The sequence below is a fragment of the Microplitis demolitor genome, chromosome 2 (assembly GCF_026212275.2).
Source record: "Microplitis demolitor isolate Queensland-Clemson2020A chromosome 2, iyMicDemo2.1a, whole genome shotgun sequence".
Classification (NCBI taxonomy): Eukaryota; Metazoa; Arthropoda; class Insecta; order Hymenoptera; family Braconidae; genus Microplitis; species Microplitis demolitor.
The window spans coordinates 3,481,375-3,502,889 of NC_068546.1; the positions used below are offsets into that span (position 1 = coordinate 3,481,375).

Genomic DNA, 21,515 nt, shown 5'->3' on the forward strand with positions numbered 1-21,515 from the left:
ATCCACTAAACACCCGACACTCGACACGTTAAAATGGAAAGACTCAGACTCACTTGTTATTATTATTTAAAAATATAATAACAATAATAATATAAGGAATGATTTGGAACAGGAGCGCACCCCCACAAAAGAAAAATGAAACAAAACGGCAGTACAAGATGGCGGCGTTTGGGTGTTGTGGCTGTTGTTGAATTTATTTTTACCTCCGGGGTTACGCTACCAACAAATTATTCACTTAATTACTATAAACAATTACGAGTTTATTTATATATTTACAATTATATCTAATAATATCAGTGTTTTTTTTTTTTTTGACTTATTGGTTATATTTTTAATCAAAGTGTTTCTCCAAGTGGATATTATTTTTCTCAATGAAACAAAAAAATAAAAGAGACGGAGTAACAATGCGAGATTATCGTTAATATACCGAAATATATATACATATATATATTAATTTATAGGTAAGTCTACAAAAAAATTTATTTACCTTTTTTTTTTTATTTTTCTTTATTTTTTTTCGCTAATTGCTTTAGATTTTTTTTTATTGATTTTTTTTTTTTTTAACCTTTTTTTTTTTTTTATAAATATTTTTAAGTACAGCTTTGACATCGTGTATATTTTTGCCTTTACCTGCATATATATACATATATATTCATACATATATTATATATATATATATATTTATATATATGTGCGTTTGCTTTATTGCTCTATTTACAACTATAATTAATTATTTTATTATTTAATTGAATTAGAAACATTAAAATTTAATATTAAATTTTTTTGTTGATAAAAAAATTTAATAATAAAAAGAAAAGTCGTTGCCTGCGTATTTCACCGTGACTAATGAACCACACATTAAATATAAAAAAAAATAAAAAGGGCTTAGATAAAAAAAAAAAAAAATAATTAAACCTTTGCCAAGATAATGAAAAAAAATGAAAAACAAAAGGTTGTAATAATTTTTTTTTAAAGTATAAACAGTAAAAAAATAAAAAAGCTTTATTATAATTTAGTTAGAATTTATTAAAAGAATAATTATTACATAGACCCGCATGCAACAAGTCGAATGTATGTGCATCAGTCGTATAATTTATTTGTTATCTAATTTAATTGTATTAAGTAATATATAAAGTAAGTTGTATATGTTAAGAAAAAAAATTTAGATTGTTGTAATAAAAAGAAAAATTGTGTTTTTTTTTTTTTTTTAAATCGGTGGCTCAGGATTATTCGGTAAAAGAGAGGGCTAAGAGTCAGTGAGAGAGTGAGGGCGAGAGAGAGGGGGATTTAAAGAGAGCGAGAGAAGGGGCGAGAAAAAAACCGGAAGAGATCGAAACCCAGTCGATAACACTGGAGAAAGACGGTGGAGCTTCGGAGGAGGGGGAGATGTCCGCTGGCACCCAGGGCGAGATTCGGGTCGGTCCATCGCACCAGGTTTGCTAAATTCATTCCAACATCCTCATTTATTATAATTATTATTACTACTACTACTATTGTTATTATTATTATTAATATTAATATTATTCATATTGTCATTTAATTTAATTTGCTTTCTTAAGACTTTCTCTTTGTCATCGCAAATTTTATTCTTATCTTTCTGTTATTTAAAAATTTAATTATAAATAAACTTTTAAAAATCGTTTGATCGAGGCTTGTGGGGATCGATCATCGTCGTGGCGAAAGGTGCACTAATATTAAATTTATTTAATATTTCGATGGTTCAAATTACGCGGTTATTATTATTATTAGGCAAAGGTTATTTTATAATATTGTTTATTGTTTATTTTATTTAGTGGTTTTTTTAGTCACGGTGAATTGTTATTTGAACCGTCTGATAAACAAATCTTACGTCCGCCGTCGATTGCTCCAAGCAAGCCAGATGTTTTTAAAATATATATATTATTATTATTTAAGGGGAGGATGGATTTATTTTCTTTAAAACATTACTTTATCTTCATACTTTTATTTAAACTTTGTTAATTATGCCATAAGGATCTGTAACTATAAATCTATTTAGACGTTTATTTTTATAAATATTTAATAACTAATTAAAATACTCCGTGGGTTTTTAATATTTATTCAGTTATCGCATTGCATGAGGCCATAAAGGGTATTTAGTTAACTACCTGCCTTTGATAGTGTAATATAAAATTATTTTTATAAATTCAGCTTCACAGCAGAAGTCGAGTTAAAAAAAAATAAATTTTATAAAACGCCGATAACAAAAAAAATATCAAAGTCTTCAGTGGAAAATCCGGCTGCTTTTACTTCAATTTTACAGGAACCAAAAAATAATTTTTTATATCACTTGTACTGAACAGAAAAAAAACTTTAAAAAAGTGTATAATTTTTTTATCCAACAATTATTTAAATTAATTTCTTATGAAAAGAAATGTAGTAAATTTTTTAGAGAACCCTATGAAAAAATCCATATAGAATTACATGGGAATCCATAGAAATCCATGCAGGAAACTATGGATTGATATGAGGATCCATGGATTCAGCATAAAAAAGTACGAGAAATATTTAAAGCCGGGAAAAAAAAGTCTGATTCATGGGAAAAATAATTTAGACCCGACACAGATCTAATTTTTTCAAATTTTAGATCTGTAAAAGTAAATCTACTCAAAAAATCCAAGATGGAAAAAGTAATAAAGATCATTTGTCAAATTTTTCCCGAAAATGTCCTATCAAAAAAATCTATGTAGGATTGCATGGTAATCCATAAAAATCTATATAGAAAACTAGATTTGCATAAAGATCCATATAGGAAAGTATGGGTACCTGGATTCCTATATAAAAAATCTATATAGGAAACTGGATACCTCGACTCCCACCTAAGGATTCTACACAGGAAATTGTGGGTACTTGACCTACCTGAAGATCAGAACATTTTTCGCTTGATGAAAATGAATAAAATTTATATAATTCGACTGTTTAGGGGGTGGCCTAAGATTTTTAGCTGACATATTCGCATCTATATGTGCAAAATTTCAGAAATCTAGACATCCAGTAGAAATTTACTTTCAAATTTTTCTTTTTTCATTTCGCGAAAAACGTTCCAATCTTCAGGTCCATGGTACTTGGATTCTCATACAAAAAATGCATATAGAAACCTGGGTATCCAAATTTCTATGTGAAAGTTTTACATACATATGTAAAAGTTCACATAAAAATCTAAAGTAGGCTCCCATATGAACTTTTTCATGGTTTGGTTTCCTACGGGAATCCACGTAAGAATCTATATAAGAATTTATGCTCGTTTCCTATAGGAAACCATGTGAGAATTCATCCGAAAACGCCATGTGAGAATTTTGATGGGAACCTAAGCTGAATTTCCACGTGGATTTCTTTGATAGGGGAATATATTTTATCAACGATCACCGATGAAGTAAATTCTTTGATCAATAATATTTATCTTGTTAAAAGTATTTATTTTTTTGCTTAATATGCATTGAAGTCACGAGTTTCAATGTCTGTTTAGTCAATCAAAATAATCTAATTTCAGACCAATGCAATTCAGCAGGTTAATAATCATCAGTTTCTTCTATTTAGTTTCTACCCGCTAAATTAATTTCCAAGTTTATTGCAGCCCTGTTAGAATCGCGTTTGTTTATTGTAAACCTCTGAATAATCATATAGTTGAATTAGCAAGAGAATGCGATTCTAGTATTCCGTTCCGTGGTAAAATGTTCGGATTGAATGTTACTTGATGGTAACCCAAACCGCAATCTCTCCCTAATTCAAATATTTCCCAGATAGCCAACGTTTCTTATCAAAAGCTTGCTCAGCTAAAATTTCCTTCATTCAACGTAAAATTTCTAGCAATTTGAAATTTTAAAATTTTTGACTATAAGAATACAAGTTGACGTTAATCTGCCACCGCAATCTGAACACAAGTTAATAAAAAAGTTATTTTCAAACCGACAGAAAATTGGCTTCTGCTAATGTACGCACCAACTTACTGCAGTCATCTTGATGTTAAATTGCGGCAGTTAATCCACGTCAACTTATCATTAACTTGTTTATCAGGATTATTATAGTAAATTCATTGTAGAGTTGACAGATCGCATCCCATACAAAAAAAAAATGCTGGCAAAATAGCATACGTACGATAACACTAAAGATATAAACCGCATATACTATTTTCCCAGAATATATAAAGTTGTTCGTGCGGGATTCTCTCTCTAATCTAACCAGATTGACAGTTTAATTTGTACATGCGCTATTGGTCTTGAATTGTCTCGTTCAAACTGACTCCAGGCATTTAAACTTCAAGTTTCGATGCCGGTAATTATATAAAATAGCATCGAGGTACTGTTTTATGCCCACTAGGGACAGTTCTGGACACTTGAAAAATTTAGATAAAATAATTTGTAAAAAACGCAATGACAATTAGTTTTTAAAATATGTACAAAGATACTTCAGAATCATAGAAATTTGATGTATTAACAAATTATGATAAAAAAAAGATCTAATTGATGTCAAATTGCTGAAGAGCTGTAGAGAACTAATAAAATATGATCGTGTTTGTAAATCCTCATCTGGCTCAATGTTAAATATATGAAATAACAAATTTTTCTGGTTTCTATGACTTCTAAAATTTAATTAGATCTTATTCTTACTAATATGCCGAATTTCAATATATTCTGAACAGTAATTCAAAAACTGACGGTACTATCAAGAGGTTTTCTACTGAAGCCATAGATATGGAACTAAATTTATTTATCTCAAACAATATTGAGATTTAAATCTAATAATTTCATAAATAATATAATTTTTTTATCAATTGAGATCTCTATCATATTTATTAAAATTTTTTCTAATAAAACCTAAAGTAGGTGGCCAAATTATACTCATTTGAAAAAATATATCATGTGTTCTTAAGAGTTAAATTTACTATTAGACCCATGATATTATAATTATTCTGTTCAATCCAGAAAAGAGTTTAAAGGCCAGTAGTATTTTTAAAATTTTAAATATAACAAATTTTGAAAAAAAAAAATCTTCTGGGTATCCGATCAAAAAAATCCATATGGGAATTGAGCCTAGATTCCTATGGTTCCTACATGGCGTTTTCGGATGGATTTCCATATGGTTTCCAGCATAGATTCATGTGCGCGTATCAATAGACAATAGACATAGAAATCCAGATACTCAGAATTCTATAGAAATTACTTATATAGAACCCAAATTCTATGGGGTTTTTAAATAGAGTCTTATATAAATCTATACATTGCTATATTAATTTCTATGGGTTCACATAAATCCATACTTTCCGATATGGATTTCTATGGGTTCCCATGCAATCCCACATGGATTTTCTGAAAAGTGTATAATAATTCGATATAATTTTAATATTTAAAAAAACTTTACGTACCTCATGGCATCTGAACAAAAACTTTAACGTCGAACATCTTATTCGCATCAATAACATAATATAATATTCCGCTATCAAATAACACGCTTAAATTAATGCTGATTCTTACTAGTGTATAATTACAAATCTTAATAACATACTGATCTTATTTCTCAAGTATTAATACTCAATTTCAATTTATTTGTAACTAAACTATAAATAAAGTAACAAATATATTTTTTTTATCAACACTTTTAATTCTTTGAATTTCTTTGGACAAAAATAAAAATAATAAAATTAAAGTATATCTGAAAAAGTAAAACGGTGAAGGAAAATATTTGCAGTAAACAAATTAAGAGAAGCAATAGATAACAATAGTGCTTTAGGCATCTCACGCTAACGATGCTGCATTGAAACGTTGATACAGGAATTGGTTTCTTGTCAGGCCCGTTTGCCTGATTTCCGGCGGGGTGTGCCATCAGCAGACCTACCATCAGATCATCCAGATCACACAAAACATCGAGAAGAATTAAGATGGAGGCCAACGTCACTGGACGGCGATCTGCTCATGTATCTAAGAGCAGCACGTTCAATGGCTGCATTTGCTGGTATGTGTGATGGAGGTTCACCAGATGATGGTTGCGTCGCAGCATCCCGAGACGACACGACTATCAACGCACTCGATATATTACACGACTCTGGATATGATCCAGGACGAGCACTTCAAGCTCTTGTCAAGTGTCCAGTCCCCAAAGGCATCGATAAAAAATGGTCCGAGGAAGAAACTGTGAGTATATTTTTTTTTATTTTTTTACATATATTTTACCTGTTTACATTTATTTTTAATCCACTAAAGTCTCGTGTAAAAAAAATTCATTCCATGAAAATTCGACATGTAGAATTTCTAAACTTGAGACAGATTAAAACTTCGAGTGGAACTTTTGTAGATTTGGTAGTAAAAAAAATTTGAAAAACGGTTGACCCTGTAGGCTAACTCCAAAGCTTCTCGCTGTTTTTAAGCTCAGAGAGCTTGAATTGGTAACCTTTTGAGCTCTTCGAGATCAAACAATGATTGGACTGAAAAAAAAAAAAAAAAAAAACACATTTCGCGAAAGAAAAATAATTTTATACGACGATACCTTTGGAACAAATCGATCGATTTGCACGTGTTCTGTGACACTCGAAAGAACTTGTTAAGACTTAGATTTAATCAACCCTTAAAAACAAATCGGTCGAGAGATTTAAGAGTTATTGAACAAAAACAAAAAAATAATTTATTTTTATTTGCGTATTACTTGTAAACTACTTGACCGATCGACTCCAAAATCAGCTCTAAGTCTCTGAGCCCTTTCGATTGCCAGAAAACACGTTCAAATCGGTTAAATCGTTCCAAAGGTATTGTCGGACAACAAAAGTTTACACATACACATACATACCCACATACACACACATTCGGACGTCTATCCAGAAATACTCAGAATAGTTTCAGAAGACCTCAAAACGTCGAGATCTCATGAAAACGCAATTTTCGAAAATCGGACCGAAACCAATAACTTACTTTTTATTTAAAAAATTTTCAATTTTCATACCGGGAAGATCAAAAAAATTTATATGAGTAATAGAACTTTATATAAATGAATTTTTAGTAAAAAAAAAAAGAACTTTTTAAAACATATTTTTACTATATTTCACCCTTGTTCCGAAAAAATTCAGAAAACATTCATAAAAAGTTCTAAATTTAAGATTTTTTAACTTTTTTGAAACCAGGGTAAAGTATAGTAAAAATATGTTTTTAAAAACGTTCTTTTTTTACTCAAAATTCACTCATTTAAAGTCCTAGACAATTGTTTTTTTACTATCAATATTACAAAAGTTCCACTCGATGTTCTAATCTATCTCAAGTTTAGAAGTTCCACATGTCAAATTTCTTTGGGATTTTTTTTGAAAAAATTTTTTTTACACAGGTTATAATTCCCAATTCTTTATAATTTTCAAATATTTTTTTATGATAAAATATTATAGTTTTATATTTACTTATCTACAATAGCCGAGTCAATAAATTGATTAATGTTTCCACCTGTTTAAAGAATCTATTTAACCACGTGTCCGATAAAAATGCTCTATCACGATCTAATTACTTTTGTAATAGATAAAATATTAATTTCAAAACAATTTAATATCAATAATAAATATAAATAATAATGTGTTGATGAATTTAAAAAGTCTGCTTTAGTTTATTAATTTAAATTATTAACATCAAGGTATTTATTTGTTTTTAAATTTTATTTATAAATTATGTAAAAAATTTTATTTTTTATCTTGAATAATTTACCTGGAATTCATATTTTATTGTCATACAAAAATAATTGATAATTTAATTGTACGTTTAATTTAAATTCAACAAAAACAAGATAACAATAATTGAATTTCAAAACATAAGATTAGATTTCATTGAATTTGTATTTGTTTTTAAATTATTTCAGTATTCGGTAAAAAACGTATTGAATATTATTCTTAGTTCAAATTTTTATAGTGTAAATAATAATAAAATTAATACACTGAGAGGAAAAAATGTATATTTTCAAGAAAAAATTATTGATTTACGTATTTTAGTTACTCAAATAGTGCCAAGCAATTAATTTCTTCAATGAAGTAAAGTAATTACTTTATTTACTTGCTTAATACTAAGAAAAAAATTTTATTTTGTTAAAAAAATAGTATTAGACATGCCATAACATTTTTTTTTTATAAATAAATAATTTTACCTTACCTAAGATTCGAACCTAGACCGATCACGCAAGACTTACGACCTACTTAAGATGTTTGTCATTTTAAATATTAATCCAAGTTTAAATCTGAGGCATATTTTGAACCTAAATGAGCATGGAAAATCTAAATTATACTTTTTAGGATGAAAAAATTGTAAAAGCTTGAAATGGCCCTACTTACGTTTACAAAGACTTGAATTGAACCTACTTAGACTTATGAAGGCATAAATTAGACCTACAAAGACACATATATCGTGAAACGAACGAGCTCAGAATTTTTCGAATCGACTCTCTGTTGGTCTCAGACTGCTTCTAAGTCCTATTCTACTCCTAGATGTCATTAATCTACTGATAAATTCGCTAAAATCTATAATTTTCATTAAAAAAAAATTACTTAGTTATTAGCTTTTTTTTTTTTTTTTATTTTATGTTTATAGAAACGATTTGTCAAAGGTCTCCGTCAATTTGGCAAAAATTTTTCACGTATACGTAAAGATTTATTACCCCACAAAGACACACCAGAATTGGTTGAATATTATTATTTATGGAAAAAAACACCAGGTGCAAATAATAATCGTCCCCATAGACGTAGACGTCAAGGTTCATTACGACGTATACGAAATACACGTAACTCACGTGCGGGTACTCCTAAAGAGGAGACACCCACTGTTCAAACTAAAGAAAATAATACACCAGCAAACACGACGAGCGCTAAGGAAGCAACTACCGAGCCGGAAACACCGTCTGTCGGTGCTTCGGCAAGTAGTAATAACAATAATAGTACAAGTACTAATAATAATAATAACAATAGTAATAATAATAATCCGGGCGGTGAAGTTAGTTCTGTGACAGAGGACGATAATTCGGAGGAAGACAGTGATTCGCGTGATACAAATACCAACGGTTCGGCATTTGAACGATCTTGTCAGCATTGTTTTTCAACAACATCTAAAGATTATCAGATTGCTGGTAAAGATAGACTATTACTTTGTCTGGAATGTCGATCACACTTGAAAAAAACAGGAGAATTACCTCCAGCACCGCCTTATCTATTTCGACCTGTACCTGCAGAATCACCGGACAGTCCCGGTAGAATGCGGACACGTAATAAAGCTAAAGAAACACCACGTCCAGCACGACCACGTAGAACTGGAGGTACTGATACTCCGGATCAAGAAAAACAACAGCAGCAGCAACAGCAACAACAACAGCAAAATCAACAGACACCTGACAAGAAAAAGAAGTCGACGAAATCAGAGACGCCGAAGAAAACACAAAAGAGGCCGCAAATTGATGAAAACGACGAAGATAAAGATTCACAAAAACGCAAACGTGCTGAAAGTCCATCGGAATCTCTGACGACTGACTCAAACTCGCTGATGGATGAACCAGAGCGTGAAAACGAAGTTGATTCCAATGAGAATCAACCGTCCTCAAATGTACCGGTTGTTAATGAAGATCCTTTCTCACCAGAAACAACACCTGAAGAATCCTCAGAAACTACGCCGGTATCTACACCTATTCCTCCGCCGGTAATAACGAATTTACCTATAAATGTTCCTGTTATTCATGTGCTAGAGAAAAAACCAGTCATTGAAGAGTCACCACCTGAAATTAAAACAGAACCTGAAGACTTGATGAATCAACAACAGCAGCAGCAGATGCAACAGCATCAACAACAACAACAGCAGCAGCAACAACAACAGCAACTGCAACCAGTCCCATTGAAACTAGAACCACTTCCAACAGAGGCTGAAATGTCTCCAGTAAATGAGGAAATAAAATCGGAACCTGATTTGCAGCCTCAAAATTTAAATATTAATCAACAACATCAACAACAACAACAGCAGCAACAACAACAACAGCAGCAACAACAACAACAGCAACAACAACAACAACAGCATCAGCAACAACAACAACATCAGCAACAACAACAGCAGATGCAGCCGCAACCGATGATAAATGATTTAAGTCAAAATATGCCAAGAAATTTATCACAACCAATGAGCAATCCAATAATTATTCCTCAAAGTATACCTACGGCATTGCCACCACCACCACCAACTCAATTACCACCTCAACCTCCTCAGGGTCTTCCTCTTAATATGCAATACTCAGGTAGTATACAAGCCGCTCAAACGGTACCACAAAATCTCTCGCAAAATATATCGATACCACAAAATATTCCACAACCGATAGCTCAAAGTTTAGCGGCATCGCGTGATATGATCCAACCACCAATGACGAATCATGCAGAACCACAGCCTTTGGCTCAGAGTATACCCGTACCACCGTTGAATTTAAATATACCGCAAAATTTATCTCAAATGTCACAAATGCCGCCTTCGCCACAACCACTTGGTCTTACGGTAATGCCTACGGATAATCGAATCAATGAACGACTCAATGATGACAGGATACCAGAACGTAAATTATTTGATCGTATAGCTGATAGATTACCTGAGAGAATGGAAAATAATGACCATCATCATCATCATCACCATCATCAACAACAACAAGATCACCAAGATCGTCCGCCACCGGAACCGGTCAATCTTTTCCAGCCAATTCAACCGCCACCGCCGATGATTAACGAAAAACCACCAGCAATTTACAGTCTTGCCACAACACCGCCAATGGAACCGCAGAACTTAAAAATAAAACAAGAAATCATTCATCCAGAGCCGGATCCTCTCCAGAGTCTTAAAGAAGTAAAAGTTCCTGGATTCCAAGGCGGTTTTCCAGGTCCGAGCTTAGATAATATTAAGAAAGATCCAGATGCGAGTAAACCTCCAACGCCGAGTAAACACTCGAGCCAACAGCCTCTGGCTCAACAGCAGCAGCAACAGCAACAGCAGCAACAACCTGTACCAATACAACAGTCAATAGCAGCATCTCCAACACCACTACCTCCACCTACGTCAATTCCCCAGCCTGTAATGCACCCAAGTCAACAACCAAGTCCCCACATGGCTCATCCGTTCCATCCTCACCATCCATTGATGCATCATTCGCTATTTGCCGCAATGCATCCTTATCATGCTCATGCTTACCCGGGTTACCCACCAGTAAGTGGTTACCCATCGTTTCCTCCTTACCCTTACGGACCACCAGTTCCTCATGCCATTCCTCCGCCATCTCCACAACGTAGCCAAGAAAGTACGACAATGATGACTGCCCATCACTCGAGTTCGAGCTCTAGTGTAACCACGCGTGAGGAAGGCGAAAATCTGATAGCAACTCATCATCATTCTTCGTCCAGTCATCATCAAGCTGCTACGCTGCATCACGATAAATTACTCAGTATTTCATCGCATTCGTCGCACAGTCATTCATCATCGCACAGCAGCTCACAGCACAATAGTCAACGTAAACAGCAGCAACCACCACCTCAAATGGTACAGCAACAAGGATGTTTGACGCCATCAAGTGCAATGCATCATCATCATCGTGGGCCACCGTCATCTGTACCACCCAGCATACAGCAACCACCAATTATTGAACCTAAAGTTGAAGAAATGATGGAACCAGAGCCAGAAGAATCACCAAGTCCACGTGGTCCGTCACCCGAACCGCGTATCGAAGATTCCGAGTGTCATCGTTCACAGTCAGCGATATTTTTACGTCACTGGAATCGCGGTGAAAATAACAGCTGTACTCGTACAGATCTTATGTTTAAACCAGTGCCTGATTCTAAATTAGCACGTAAGCGGGAAGAACGTTCACGTAAACAAGCAGAACGTGAACGCGAAGAACGTGATCGTGCTGCTCAGCAAGCCCGTAAAATGTCAACGCCTGAAAAACAACCTGAAGTTTGTAAACCACCGAGTCGTGGACCAATGGAACCAGTTGTGTCACCTTACGACAGGTACGCAGCGACGCGTCCAAGTTCATACACAGACACACCGGCATTGAGGCAACTATCGGAATACGCGCGTCCTCATGCTGGTTACTCGCCAGCTCGACATCCTGGACCACCAGATCCAATGTTACACTACATGTACGCACCTGGTGCACGTGAAAGGCTTGAACTTGAACATATGGAGCGCGAAAAGCGTGAGCGAGAGATTAGAGAATTAAGGGAACGTGAACTGAATGATAGATTGAAAGAGGAATTGATGAAAGGAACGCCTAGACCTATGCCAGCACCTGTTGATCCCCATTGGCTTGAAATACACAGGAGATACGCTGCTGCAGGACTAGCCCCTGGACCTTCCGGACCACCTCAGAGTCTTCAGCATCTTGGGTTCTACGGTGCGCCACCTGGTCCGAGTCAGCTAGACCGCGAACGTATGGAACGACTAGGTAATTATAGCAATATTTATTTCGTAATACAATCATTGTCGTTTATGTCGTTGTAAGCTTTGATGAATGATTAATTGATTGAATGAATCATGTTTCAAATGGGTAATAGGTGGTATGAATGTACACTCATAAAAAAAATGTTACAAAATTCTAAAGCCCATAACTTTTAGTTGAGTTATCGTATTGGAAGATACACGTAAAAAAGGTGTAGTTGAATTTACCACAATTGGGGAAACATATACTACACTGACTAGCAATATTTAGGATCACTACATATTTGGTAATGGCTACTAGCCTATTATGGTACACAAATTGTTGTAACATCTACTACTGTCGTAGGTTAAAACAACTCTTTGGTAAATGACCGCTGTGGTTCTTACTACTCCACACCATAGTTTCAAATTTTTATCCTTAATTTATTTATTAAACATATATTCATTGATATTTGTTATTTTTCATGGTATTTAAATAGTTTTAAAAATTTTTTAATTTATAATATATTGTTGACACAAAGAGTTTTTAAATATATTAAAATGGATTTGTAAATAATTAATTCGAAATGTCATACGCACTAAATTTTTAAAGTAGATTTTTTTTTCTATATGTCATGATATTTATTTTTCATTTGGAATTATCGTTATGAAAAATTAATTTTTGTATTACTAACATAGTTTCATTGAATATTTAATTTTTGTTGATATAAAATGCAAGAGCCTAATTTTAAAGGTTTTAATTCACACATTTAAAGATGTAGTAATTATAACTACAATTGTGGAGCTAGTACAACCGCACAGTGGGGTAAAAAAGTTGAAGGTGGCGCTGTTGTTTTCGTTTGTAAGTCATTTTACTACACATTGGAGTAGATCGTACAAATTATGTGATATTGTGTTCTCCAAAAATAGTAATACCAACAAATTCTTATAAAATTGTGTGGTTAAAGAAACCACAGGATGAGGTTTCCATATTACATTGAGTAGTTACTGAGCTTACAAGCTTTTACCCCAGTCGAATAGTAAATAGAACTACAGTAGAGATTAATCTTATACAGTCATTTATGCTACTCCATTTGTCAACACGATGACCACAAAATGTAGTTTAATTATTACTAGTTTAGTGTGGTAAATTTAACTCCAAAATTTTTTTATGTGTAATAATAAAAAATACTTGGCCTTTAGCTCTAATTACAAGATGGCGGTGACGCTTAAGACGCCATATTTTTATACTTCAATCTATCAAAAACGTTCCTTCAAAAATTTTCATAACTGAAGTTCTAAATTTTTTATTTCGTTCATAAAATCATTGATAATTTTTTTATAGACGCCATTTTGATTTCTATTAAGTTGTCAATAAGTTTTAAAAGTAATTTGATAATTGATAAGTAAATAGACATATTTATTTGTCATTTACTTTTGTAACGGCTGTTCAAATTATAAAACCCGTCTGAAAATTTTCTAATTTGAATTTCGCGGCAAAAATCAATTCCTTATGCGCTGCCGCCATTTTGTCGAGAGTTAAATAGTAAAGTATTTGAATTGACTCTAATTGAAAGGGACTTTAGAGTTTTGGTAAAGTAAATAATCAAATGAAAGAAAAGTGTGTTGACATTGGGTCCGTTAATTGTGCGGGTTTAGGGATCCCTACTGGAGCCGGCGGGGGGCCAGCGGGCGCAGGAGCCGGCCATCCTGTTGCACATCATCATGGCCAGCTTGACGAGCGACTGGCTCTAGCTGCCGATCCGATGATCCGATTACAGATGGCTGGCATCTCGCCCGAATATCATGCTCACACTCACGCGCATACTCACGCGCATACCCACTTGCACCTACATCCAGGACAACAGCAGGCCCAGCAACAAGCACAGCAACAACAGGAAATGGCTGCCGCTGCCGCTGGATACCCCCTGCCTGGTATGTCTCCCCATAAAAAAAAAAAAAAAACCAAAATCATCATCAATCGTGTCTTCAAATAATTTTCATAGAAAAAATTAAATTGAATAATTAAAACATCTTTTGGTTTTTGCAAATCTTTTTCCTCATGTTAAAAAAATTTTATTCTCACTGCTACTTATTATTTTTATTCTTTTATGTTATTAAAACATTTAAATATAAATTTATTATAAAGGGTGGCCACAAACCGGGAAATGTCAGGGAATTTCGAAAAGTATCCGGGAATTTTATTGCGACAGTTTAAAATTTTTAAGTAATTTTCAACAGACTGTAAATAGAAGGAAAATGGTCTTACAGCAAAAACAAAAAAAATCAAATTGTAGCTTCAAGTATCTAATTTTCAAATCTGGTCTTAAAATGTTTTTACTATGCGCAGTCCCGGAAAAATCCTAAAAAAACCATCGAAAAAAAAAATTACAAATTTTCGCTCGTTTCAAAACTGGTTTTCGGGCTTCTATAAAATTTTTTCGCTTGATTGATTTTTTATTATTTAAGAATCGTCCATAATAAAAAAATTTCAAGACCAGATTAAAACTAGAAACTTGGAGCTACAATTTGTCTTTTTTGTACGACCGTTTTCCTTTGAGTTACAGTTTCTTGAAAATCTTTTTAAAAATTTGAAATTATTTTACTGTCTTTTAACTTTTGCGACTCTTATATTTTAAATTTATTTTAATCTTAAAATTTCATATTAAATATTTTAACTTACATACTTTTAACATCGAATAATCAAAGTCGGCCGTATCAATTTATTTTATTGACTTTCTTTTTTGGTTTCTCGCATGATTTAATCATCAAATTTAATTATTGACTGAAAATTTAATTAAATTTATGAATCAGGGAAAAATTTTTAAACTTTACGAGAAAACCGGGAAATATCAAGGGGTTTGAAATCATTTCTCTGTGGCCAACTCTGTTATAATATAATTATTTAAATAAATTTTTTTATATATTTATATATGAATATTTATTATCAGAGAGAATGAAATAAATTTTTAGCTCGTCGGCTTTTCTAACAAAAAATAATTATAATAAAAAGGGTATGAGTGCAATATTGATATGAATGAGAGTGTTTTATTTAATTAATAAAAATAATAATAATAACAAACATATATTTTTTTAATTTACTTAAGTAATAAAATTTATGACGTGGTTATGAATGATTATTTAAAATTGAATGACTGCAGTTTCATATTAGCACTAATTAAATTTGCTTACTTATTTATGTAAATTTACAGTTAGCATAAATTTTAAAACGGATGTTAACTAGTTTTCTAATTATTTTTTCTTTGATAATTTAATAATTATTTTATTAATGAAGTAACAAAAAAAAACTTACTATATCTTTTTTTTGTCCCGTTCTATTCATAATCCCATAGCGGCGGCTGGTGCTAATTACCCACGACCAGGAATGATGCAACGTGACCCAACACTTGGATTACATCCAGCGGAATTATTATCACGACCTTATGCTGATATTGCAGCGGCGGCACATCATGAACAACTACAACGTCACTTGATGATGGAACGCGAACGCGGATATCCTCCAAGTCATGCGTCTTTAGTTGCTCATCATGAAGAATACTTAAGGTTTTTATATTAAAATATTATATATATACTTTTTTTTAATGTATGTATTGATAAAATTAAAACGGCAGCATAATTATTGCCAAAGAGGTTCTAGCTTGATACAAAAAATTACTGACTTTTAAATTACTAGACATAACATGCTCGCTTCACGCGCCTTCATTTTTTCAAAAATTCCGCCACTATCTCAGTCGATTAGACTGAATTTAATGAATTATTAATTGTTAATCATTATGATCTCTGGCGAATCCGAATCACGGTATTTATCGTAAGTTACGATAATTATTGTTATTTACGGTATGTAGAAGAATTACGATAAGCTACGGTATTTTTTACGACAAAGTTACGGTAATGTACCAAATATGTGCGGTCGGTCTATGGTATTTTACAGTAAACGTGCGATAAAATTCCGGTATATCATCTTAAATGTTCAGATTTACTACAAAATTATGATAACTTACCGGAAAATGAAGTATTATACCGCGTTTATGGTAAAAAGTGTTGTAAATTTCTGTATGTTGCCGTAATCTACAGTAAATTACTGTAATTTGCAGTATATTACTGTAAACTTCGGTCAATTACTGTAAAACGCGGTAAATTTACCGCAGAGATGCGGTATTTTAGGACTACTAGGAATGTCATCAACTTTTATTTTTTTGTTTGGACCTCAAATTTGTGGCCAAAATTGATTACGAAACAATAAATTATTTGATCTTCAAAATGGCTGACGCGCGTGAACTTGAAATGGCGAAAGTATTATTTAGCCCGCCATTTAAATTCAAATAAACTCAATAACCTAAAAAACTATTGCGCAATAATTGTGATGAAATAAATTAATTTATGGGTACAGATGATTTTTTAAATATTTTGATCAGCATAAACTTATATTTTAAAGAGTTTTTGAAGTTGATAACCTTTTGGAACTCATTGATTTTTTTTTTATTTGTTTTAATTGGATCATCAGTTTTAAATTACATTAATTCTGCATTAGAAGTTGAGTTTTAATTGTTATTTACTGTAACTAACAGATGATTTGAATTGTAATTATTAATAAAACTTCATTGTAAAATATTTTGAAGGTTATGATGAAGAACATATATATGAGCGTGTAAATAAGCGAATTAAGAAAATACAAAAATTAGATTCGGTTGCTTTTAAATTAATATCTGAGTAAGTAAATTTAAAATTAGGTCGGTTATTTATTACTGTTATTTTTATGATAGTAAAAACCTAATTACAGGAAATTTAAGAGACTTAATGACTTGACCAGTAATAGATTAGATATTTTTGTAGGGAAGTCGGCAAAAACAAATATTTTATAAATTTTTATGATAAAAAATATTTAAAAAAAAAAAGGCAAAATTTCGGTAACACAAGACGGGAAAAAATGACCGATCAAAATTACAGGACAATTTTGTGGGAAACTTGGGACAATAATGGCAATATATTTTGATGCATATTAAATTTCAAATTTTATTTTATTTTGATTATACAAGAAAAAATTTTTAAAAATAATTGTGCGGTTATTCTGGTAGTTGAATTTTATAGTAAATAATAATGGACACAGACAATAAGTAAAGTTTAAAAATAATTATTTATTATTTTAATTTATAAAAATAATATCTTTAATCAAACAACAGAAGTAACTTGAATTCATTCAATGCAAGTGGTATCTTACTGTTTTATAATAACTTTGGTCAGTAAACTGAAGTAGCCAACAATGCGTACCGCAATTGTACAGCGGTCAATTCTTCGGTGGCAATTAAAGGACAGCAATTTATTAAATAATTATAAATATTTCAAGCAAATAAATTTTTCACATACCATTTAATTTATTGCGCTATTATAATAAGTTTAAATTATATTCGTACGTTATTTCATGACATAAACATATGCTTATCACCGCTTGACGATTTCTTAACAAAGACACTACGACACACAAAAAAATATGTTACTGAAAATACTGACATCACTACGAATTGTTTTCGATATTGAAATATATTATTTACTATAAAGTTTCGTATAATTTTTCAAAAGAAAAACCTTTAAATATTTTGATAAAAGAATTATCGGTGTATTTAAGCTCACATTGAATTACTGGTACAATACTCTTGTGGTTATTTTATTTTAATATGATTATTAAAAAACTAGAACCTCTTTCCAAATCATAATTGTCAATGAACAATTTATAATTATTAACAGAAATTTTTATTATAGACAACAACGTGAACGTGAGTTAAAAGTTCGTGCATTAGAAGAAGCAGCTCGTGGATCACGACAATGAAATAATTATTTTAGTTAAAATATATTTATATAAATAACAATTTAAATAATTTATATTATGATTATTATATTGATAAAAATAGCAATTATTTAAGTAATTCGTCCTGGAATACTAGTATGAATTTTTATTTGTTTTTTATTATTTAGTTAACTCAATTTATTAATTAATGCATTAATAATAGAAATAGGAATGATTAATGATAATTATTAACCATAATTATATTTTTTTCTAAGTAATTATTTTTAAATAATTAATAATACATTTTTTAATAAGTTTTTTTTTTACGTTTTTTTTGTTTGAATAAAAAAATGTTTTATTCCAGGACGAAGAAAGTGCGAATTTTAATTACATGAGTTACTTTTTTTTTCTTGAGGAAAAAATGAAATAAAAAATTTGACTATTTACTTATAAATATAAATATAAATTTTAGTATATATTTATATATACATATATAAATATATGAATATAAATAAATATATATTGAACGTTTCATTGGCTAAAACAAACTATTTTTAGTTTATGAAACGTTGTGTAATATTGTCCATTGTAAATACGGAGAAAAAAAATAATGAAATGAAAGAAAAAAAAAATAAACGAGATCGCGGAAGAAAGAGAAAGAAAATAAATAGAATTTCATAGATAAAAAAAAGTAAATAAATAAATAAAACAAATAAAAACTTTTTTAAATAAATTAATTAGTATAAATAATAGTATTTTTTTTATGTCATTTTTAAGTGTAGAAAAATTTTAACTTTTATGGCAATTAAAAATAAATTATTAATAATTACAATAAACATAAAAAAAATATTAACGTAAGATAATAAAAATAGTATTGAATTTAATTATTTTGTATATTTTAATCTATTAATCTTTAATTATAATAATTAACTTATACATAATTAATAATTTATTATGTAAGCGAATTATTATTAATATTTGCTGTGGGATTTTTATTTTAGTGTAAAAATGTTTTATGAAATTTACTTAATGGCATATTTAAGATTTTTTTCTTAATTATTTTATTTAATAAATCTTTTTATTTGCCAATTTAATAAAATAGTGTATAAATAAATCAAAATGAAGCCTTTAGATGAAAATAAAAATTTTTAAAACAATTGTCTTTTGTTTCTCTTTACTTTAAATCTCATCTTTTGTTTTCTTTCTTTTCCATTTTCGCAAGCTAACATTCAAAAATAAAATATTTTTTAAAATATAAATTAGACAACTGCGTTAAATGGCCTAGTTCTACTCTCATTTTAATAACCTACTTTTTAATATTATTTAGCTCAGTAAAAATTATTTAAAAAAGTAATAAATTACATTTATCAATTGACTTATTAATAATTATAATAATAATGACTTTTTTTATATATTCTTAAATATTTATTTCCCCAAGTTTTTTTATTGTTAATAAATAAACTAGGTCATTTATTTAAATTGAGTGAGTAAAATTTTTAAAACTCTTTTAAAAAAATAAACTCTAAAGTTTTAAATTTAAAAAATAACAACACTTGGGTGCGTGTAAATTGTAAAGCTTGAAAAGATATCCAATGTAATCTAGTTGTTAAATGAAAATTGAAAAAAAAAAAAACTATTTCATACAAACATTAAAATTAAAAAAAAACCAAACGAATTAGTTATTATTTCGACTGTCTCTATTTTTAAGATATAATCTAACTAAGTGATGTAATAAATAAAACACTATAATTAGTTAAGCAGATGTAATGTTTTTTTAGCAAGTCGCATTAAGTTAAGTGGTTTATTTTTTTTTTATTTAATATAATATGGAACCCAGTGCATCTCTACATTACATATGTATATTATAATTTACATACTAAGCATACTTATGTACTGACAAAAAATCCAACACAACGACAATGAGAAATATATTTAATATAAAGAGGATTTTATAAATGTACTCATATATATCTAGACTCTTGATATATTAACATCTCTTCAGAATTATTTTTTAAATAAAAATTTAAAAAAAATTGTGATCATATTTAAACTTGGATTGTGATTTTTAAATAATGGCGGGAGATAATAAATGGGAAGAACCTTTTGAAATAAAAAATAATGCAAATGCGCGGGAAAGAGATCGTACTTATAGGTTAATTGAATGATAATCTAATAAATATATAAATATAAATATATATATGTATAAATAAATCATTTTTAATTTTTTATAGTGTTAATATGGCATTTAATACATTACGTATGTTAATACCGACAGAGCCAGTTGATAAAAAGTTATCAAAAATCGAAACATTGAAACTTGCATCGAGTTATATCAATCATTTGGACACTATTTTAATATCTGGTAGTAATAAATATGATAATAATAATCAACCGTGTTTAAAATTAGATAGTTATTATCAGAAAAAAGTTAATTATTTAAATAAATTCCATGGGCATTATATTAGATCACAAGTATGTACTTTTTGTCTTGCAACCCAAAAAAAATCAGTGAGTACTTTTTATCGTTTTTGTTATTAAAAAAAATTTATTTTTTAATCTAATTTTTATTTGCAGAAATTTCAAGTTATTTCGGAGGGTCAATTTAAATAAATTTACTGAGATATATAAAAAATATATAAATAGATACTAAATAAATAATTAATTTATTTTAAGTAGTGAATTAAATAGTTGCTTTTTATTTTTTGGTAATAACAAGAAAAGTTTATTTTAAGTTTTTAAATAGAGCGAAAGAACATAAAAGGTAAGTTTAATTATTTAATTTTAAGGGATAATAAAACGTATGAGAAATCGTTTTTTTTGTGAGAATAAAAGATTGCTCTGGTTGAAATAGAGTAAAAAAAAAATAATAAAAAATGTAGCTTCATCGTTTGACATTTTTCTTAACAAAAGGAATATATATATATATATATATATATATATATATATATATATATATATATATATATATATATAAATGTGTGTGTATATTTCTTTATATATGACATACATATGTATGTCGATCGATTCATTAAAAACATTTATCATCGTAAAACTCTTTTCAAATCCTCGCTCTCATTTTCTTTCCTTTCTTTTCTTTTCTTCCTTTTTTTTTTTTTTTTTTTTTATTAATGCACAATAAAAATCTATATCTAAAAAAAGAATCGAAGAATGGGTTTTAAAATACTAATTGAAAAAATATATAACTAATTATTACTTTTATTTTTTATATAAAAAAAAAATTTTTTTTATTCTTGTTTATTTTTCTATCAAATTGTTGAGAATTGTTTACTTGCAATTAAGGAAAGAAA

The 21,515-nt window shown here is 29.9% G+C and overlaps 1 protein-coding gene across 5 annotated transcripts; it reads left to right on the forward strand.

Moving 5' to 3' along the window:
• The first annotated feature begins 163 nt into the window (after positions 1-163).
• Positions 164-19,091, forward strand: LOC103579979 (arginine-glutamic acid dipeptide repeats protein). 5 transcript variants are annotated; one of them, XM_008561558.3, is made up of 6 exons: positions 164-461; positions 1,225-1,434; positions 5,787-6,146; positions 8,565-12,432; positions 15,758-15,968; positions 18,168-19,091. In XM_008561558.3, the coding sequence occupies exons 2-6, from the start codon at positions 1,387-1,389 to the stop codon at positions 18,247-18,249; spliced, it is 4,569 nt and encodes a 1,522-aa protein (XP_008559780.1). In that variant the 5' UTR covers positions 164-461; positions 1,225-1,386; the 3' UTR covers positions 18,250-19,091. The 5 variants fall into 5 exon arrangements, with proteins under 5 accessions (XP_008559780.1, XP_008559781.1, XP_008559782.1 ...); XM_008561559.3 differs by having other exon boundaries at positions 18,183-19,091; XM_008561560.3 differs by having other exon boundaries at positions 5,805-6,146.
• The last annotated feature ends 2,424 nt before the right edge of the window (positions 19,092-21,515 follow it).

Excerpts from the sequence above, each read along its gene's own strand:
- LOC103579979 (XM_008561558.3), top strand. The coding sequence starts at position 1,387 with ATGTCCGCTGGCACCCAGGGCGAGATTCGGGTCGGTCCATCGCACCAG. Across the intron at positions 6,147-8,564 it reads AATGGTCCGAGGAAGAAACT|AAACGATTTGTCAAAGGTCT; the intron begins GTGAGTATATTT and ends TTATGTTTATAG. Across the intron at positions 15,969-18,167 it reads CATCATGAAGAATACTTAAG|AAATTTTTATTATAGACAAC; the intron begins GTTTTTATATTA and ends AATTATTAACAG.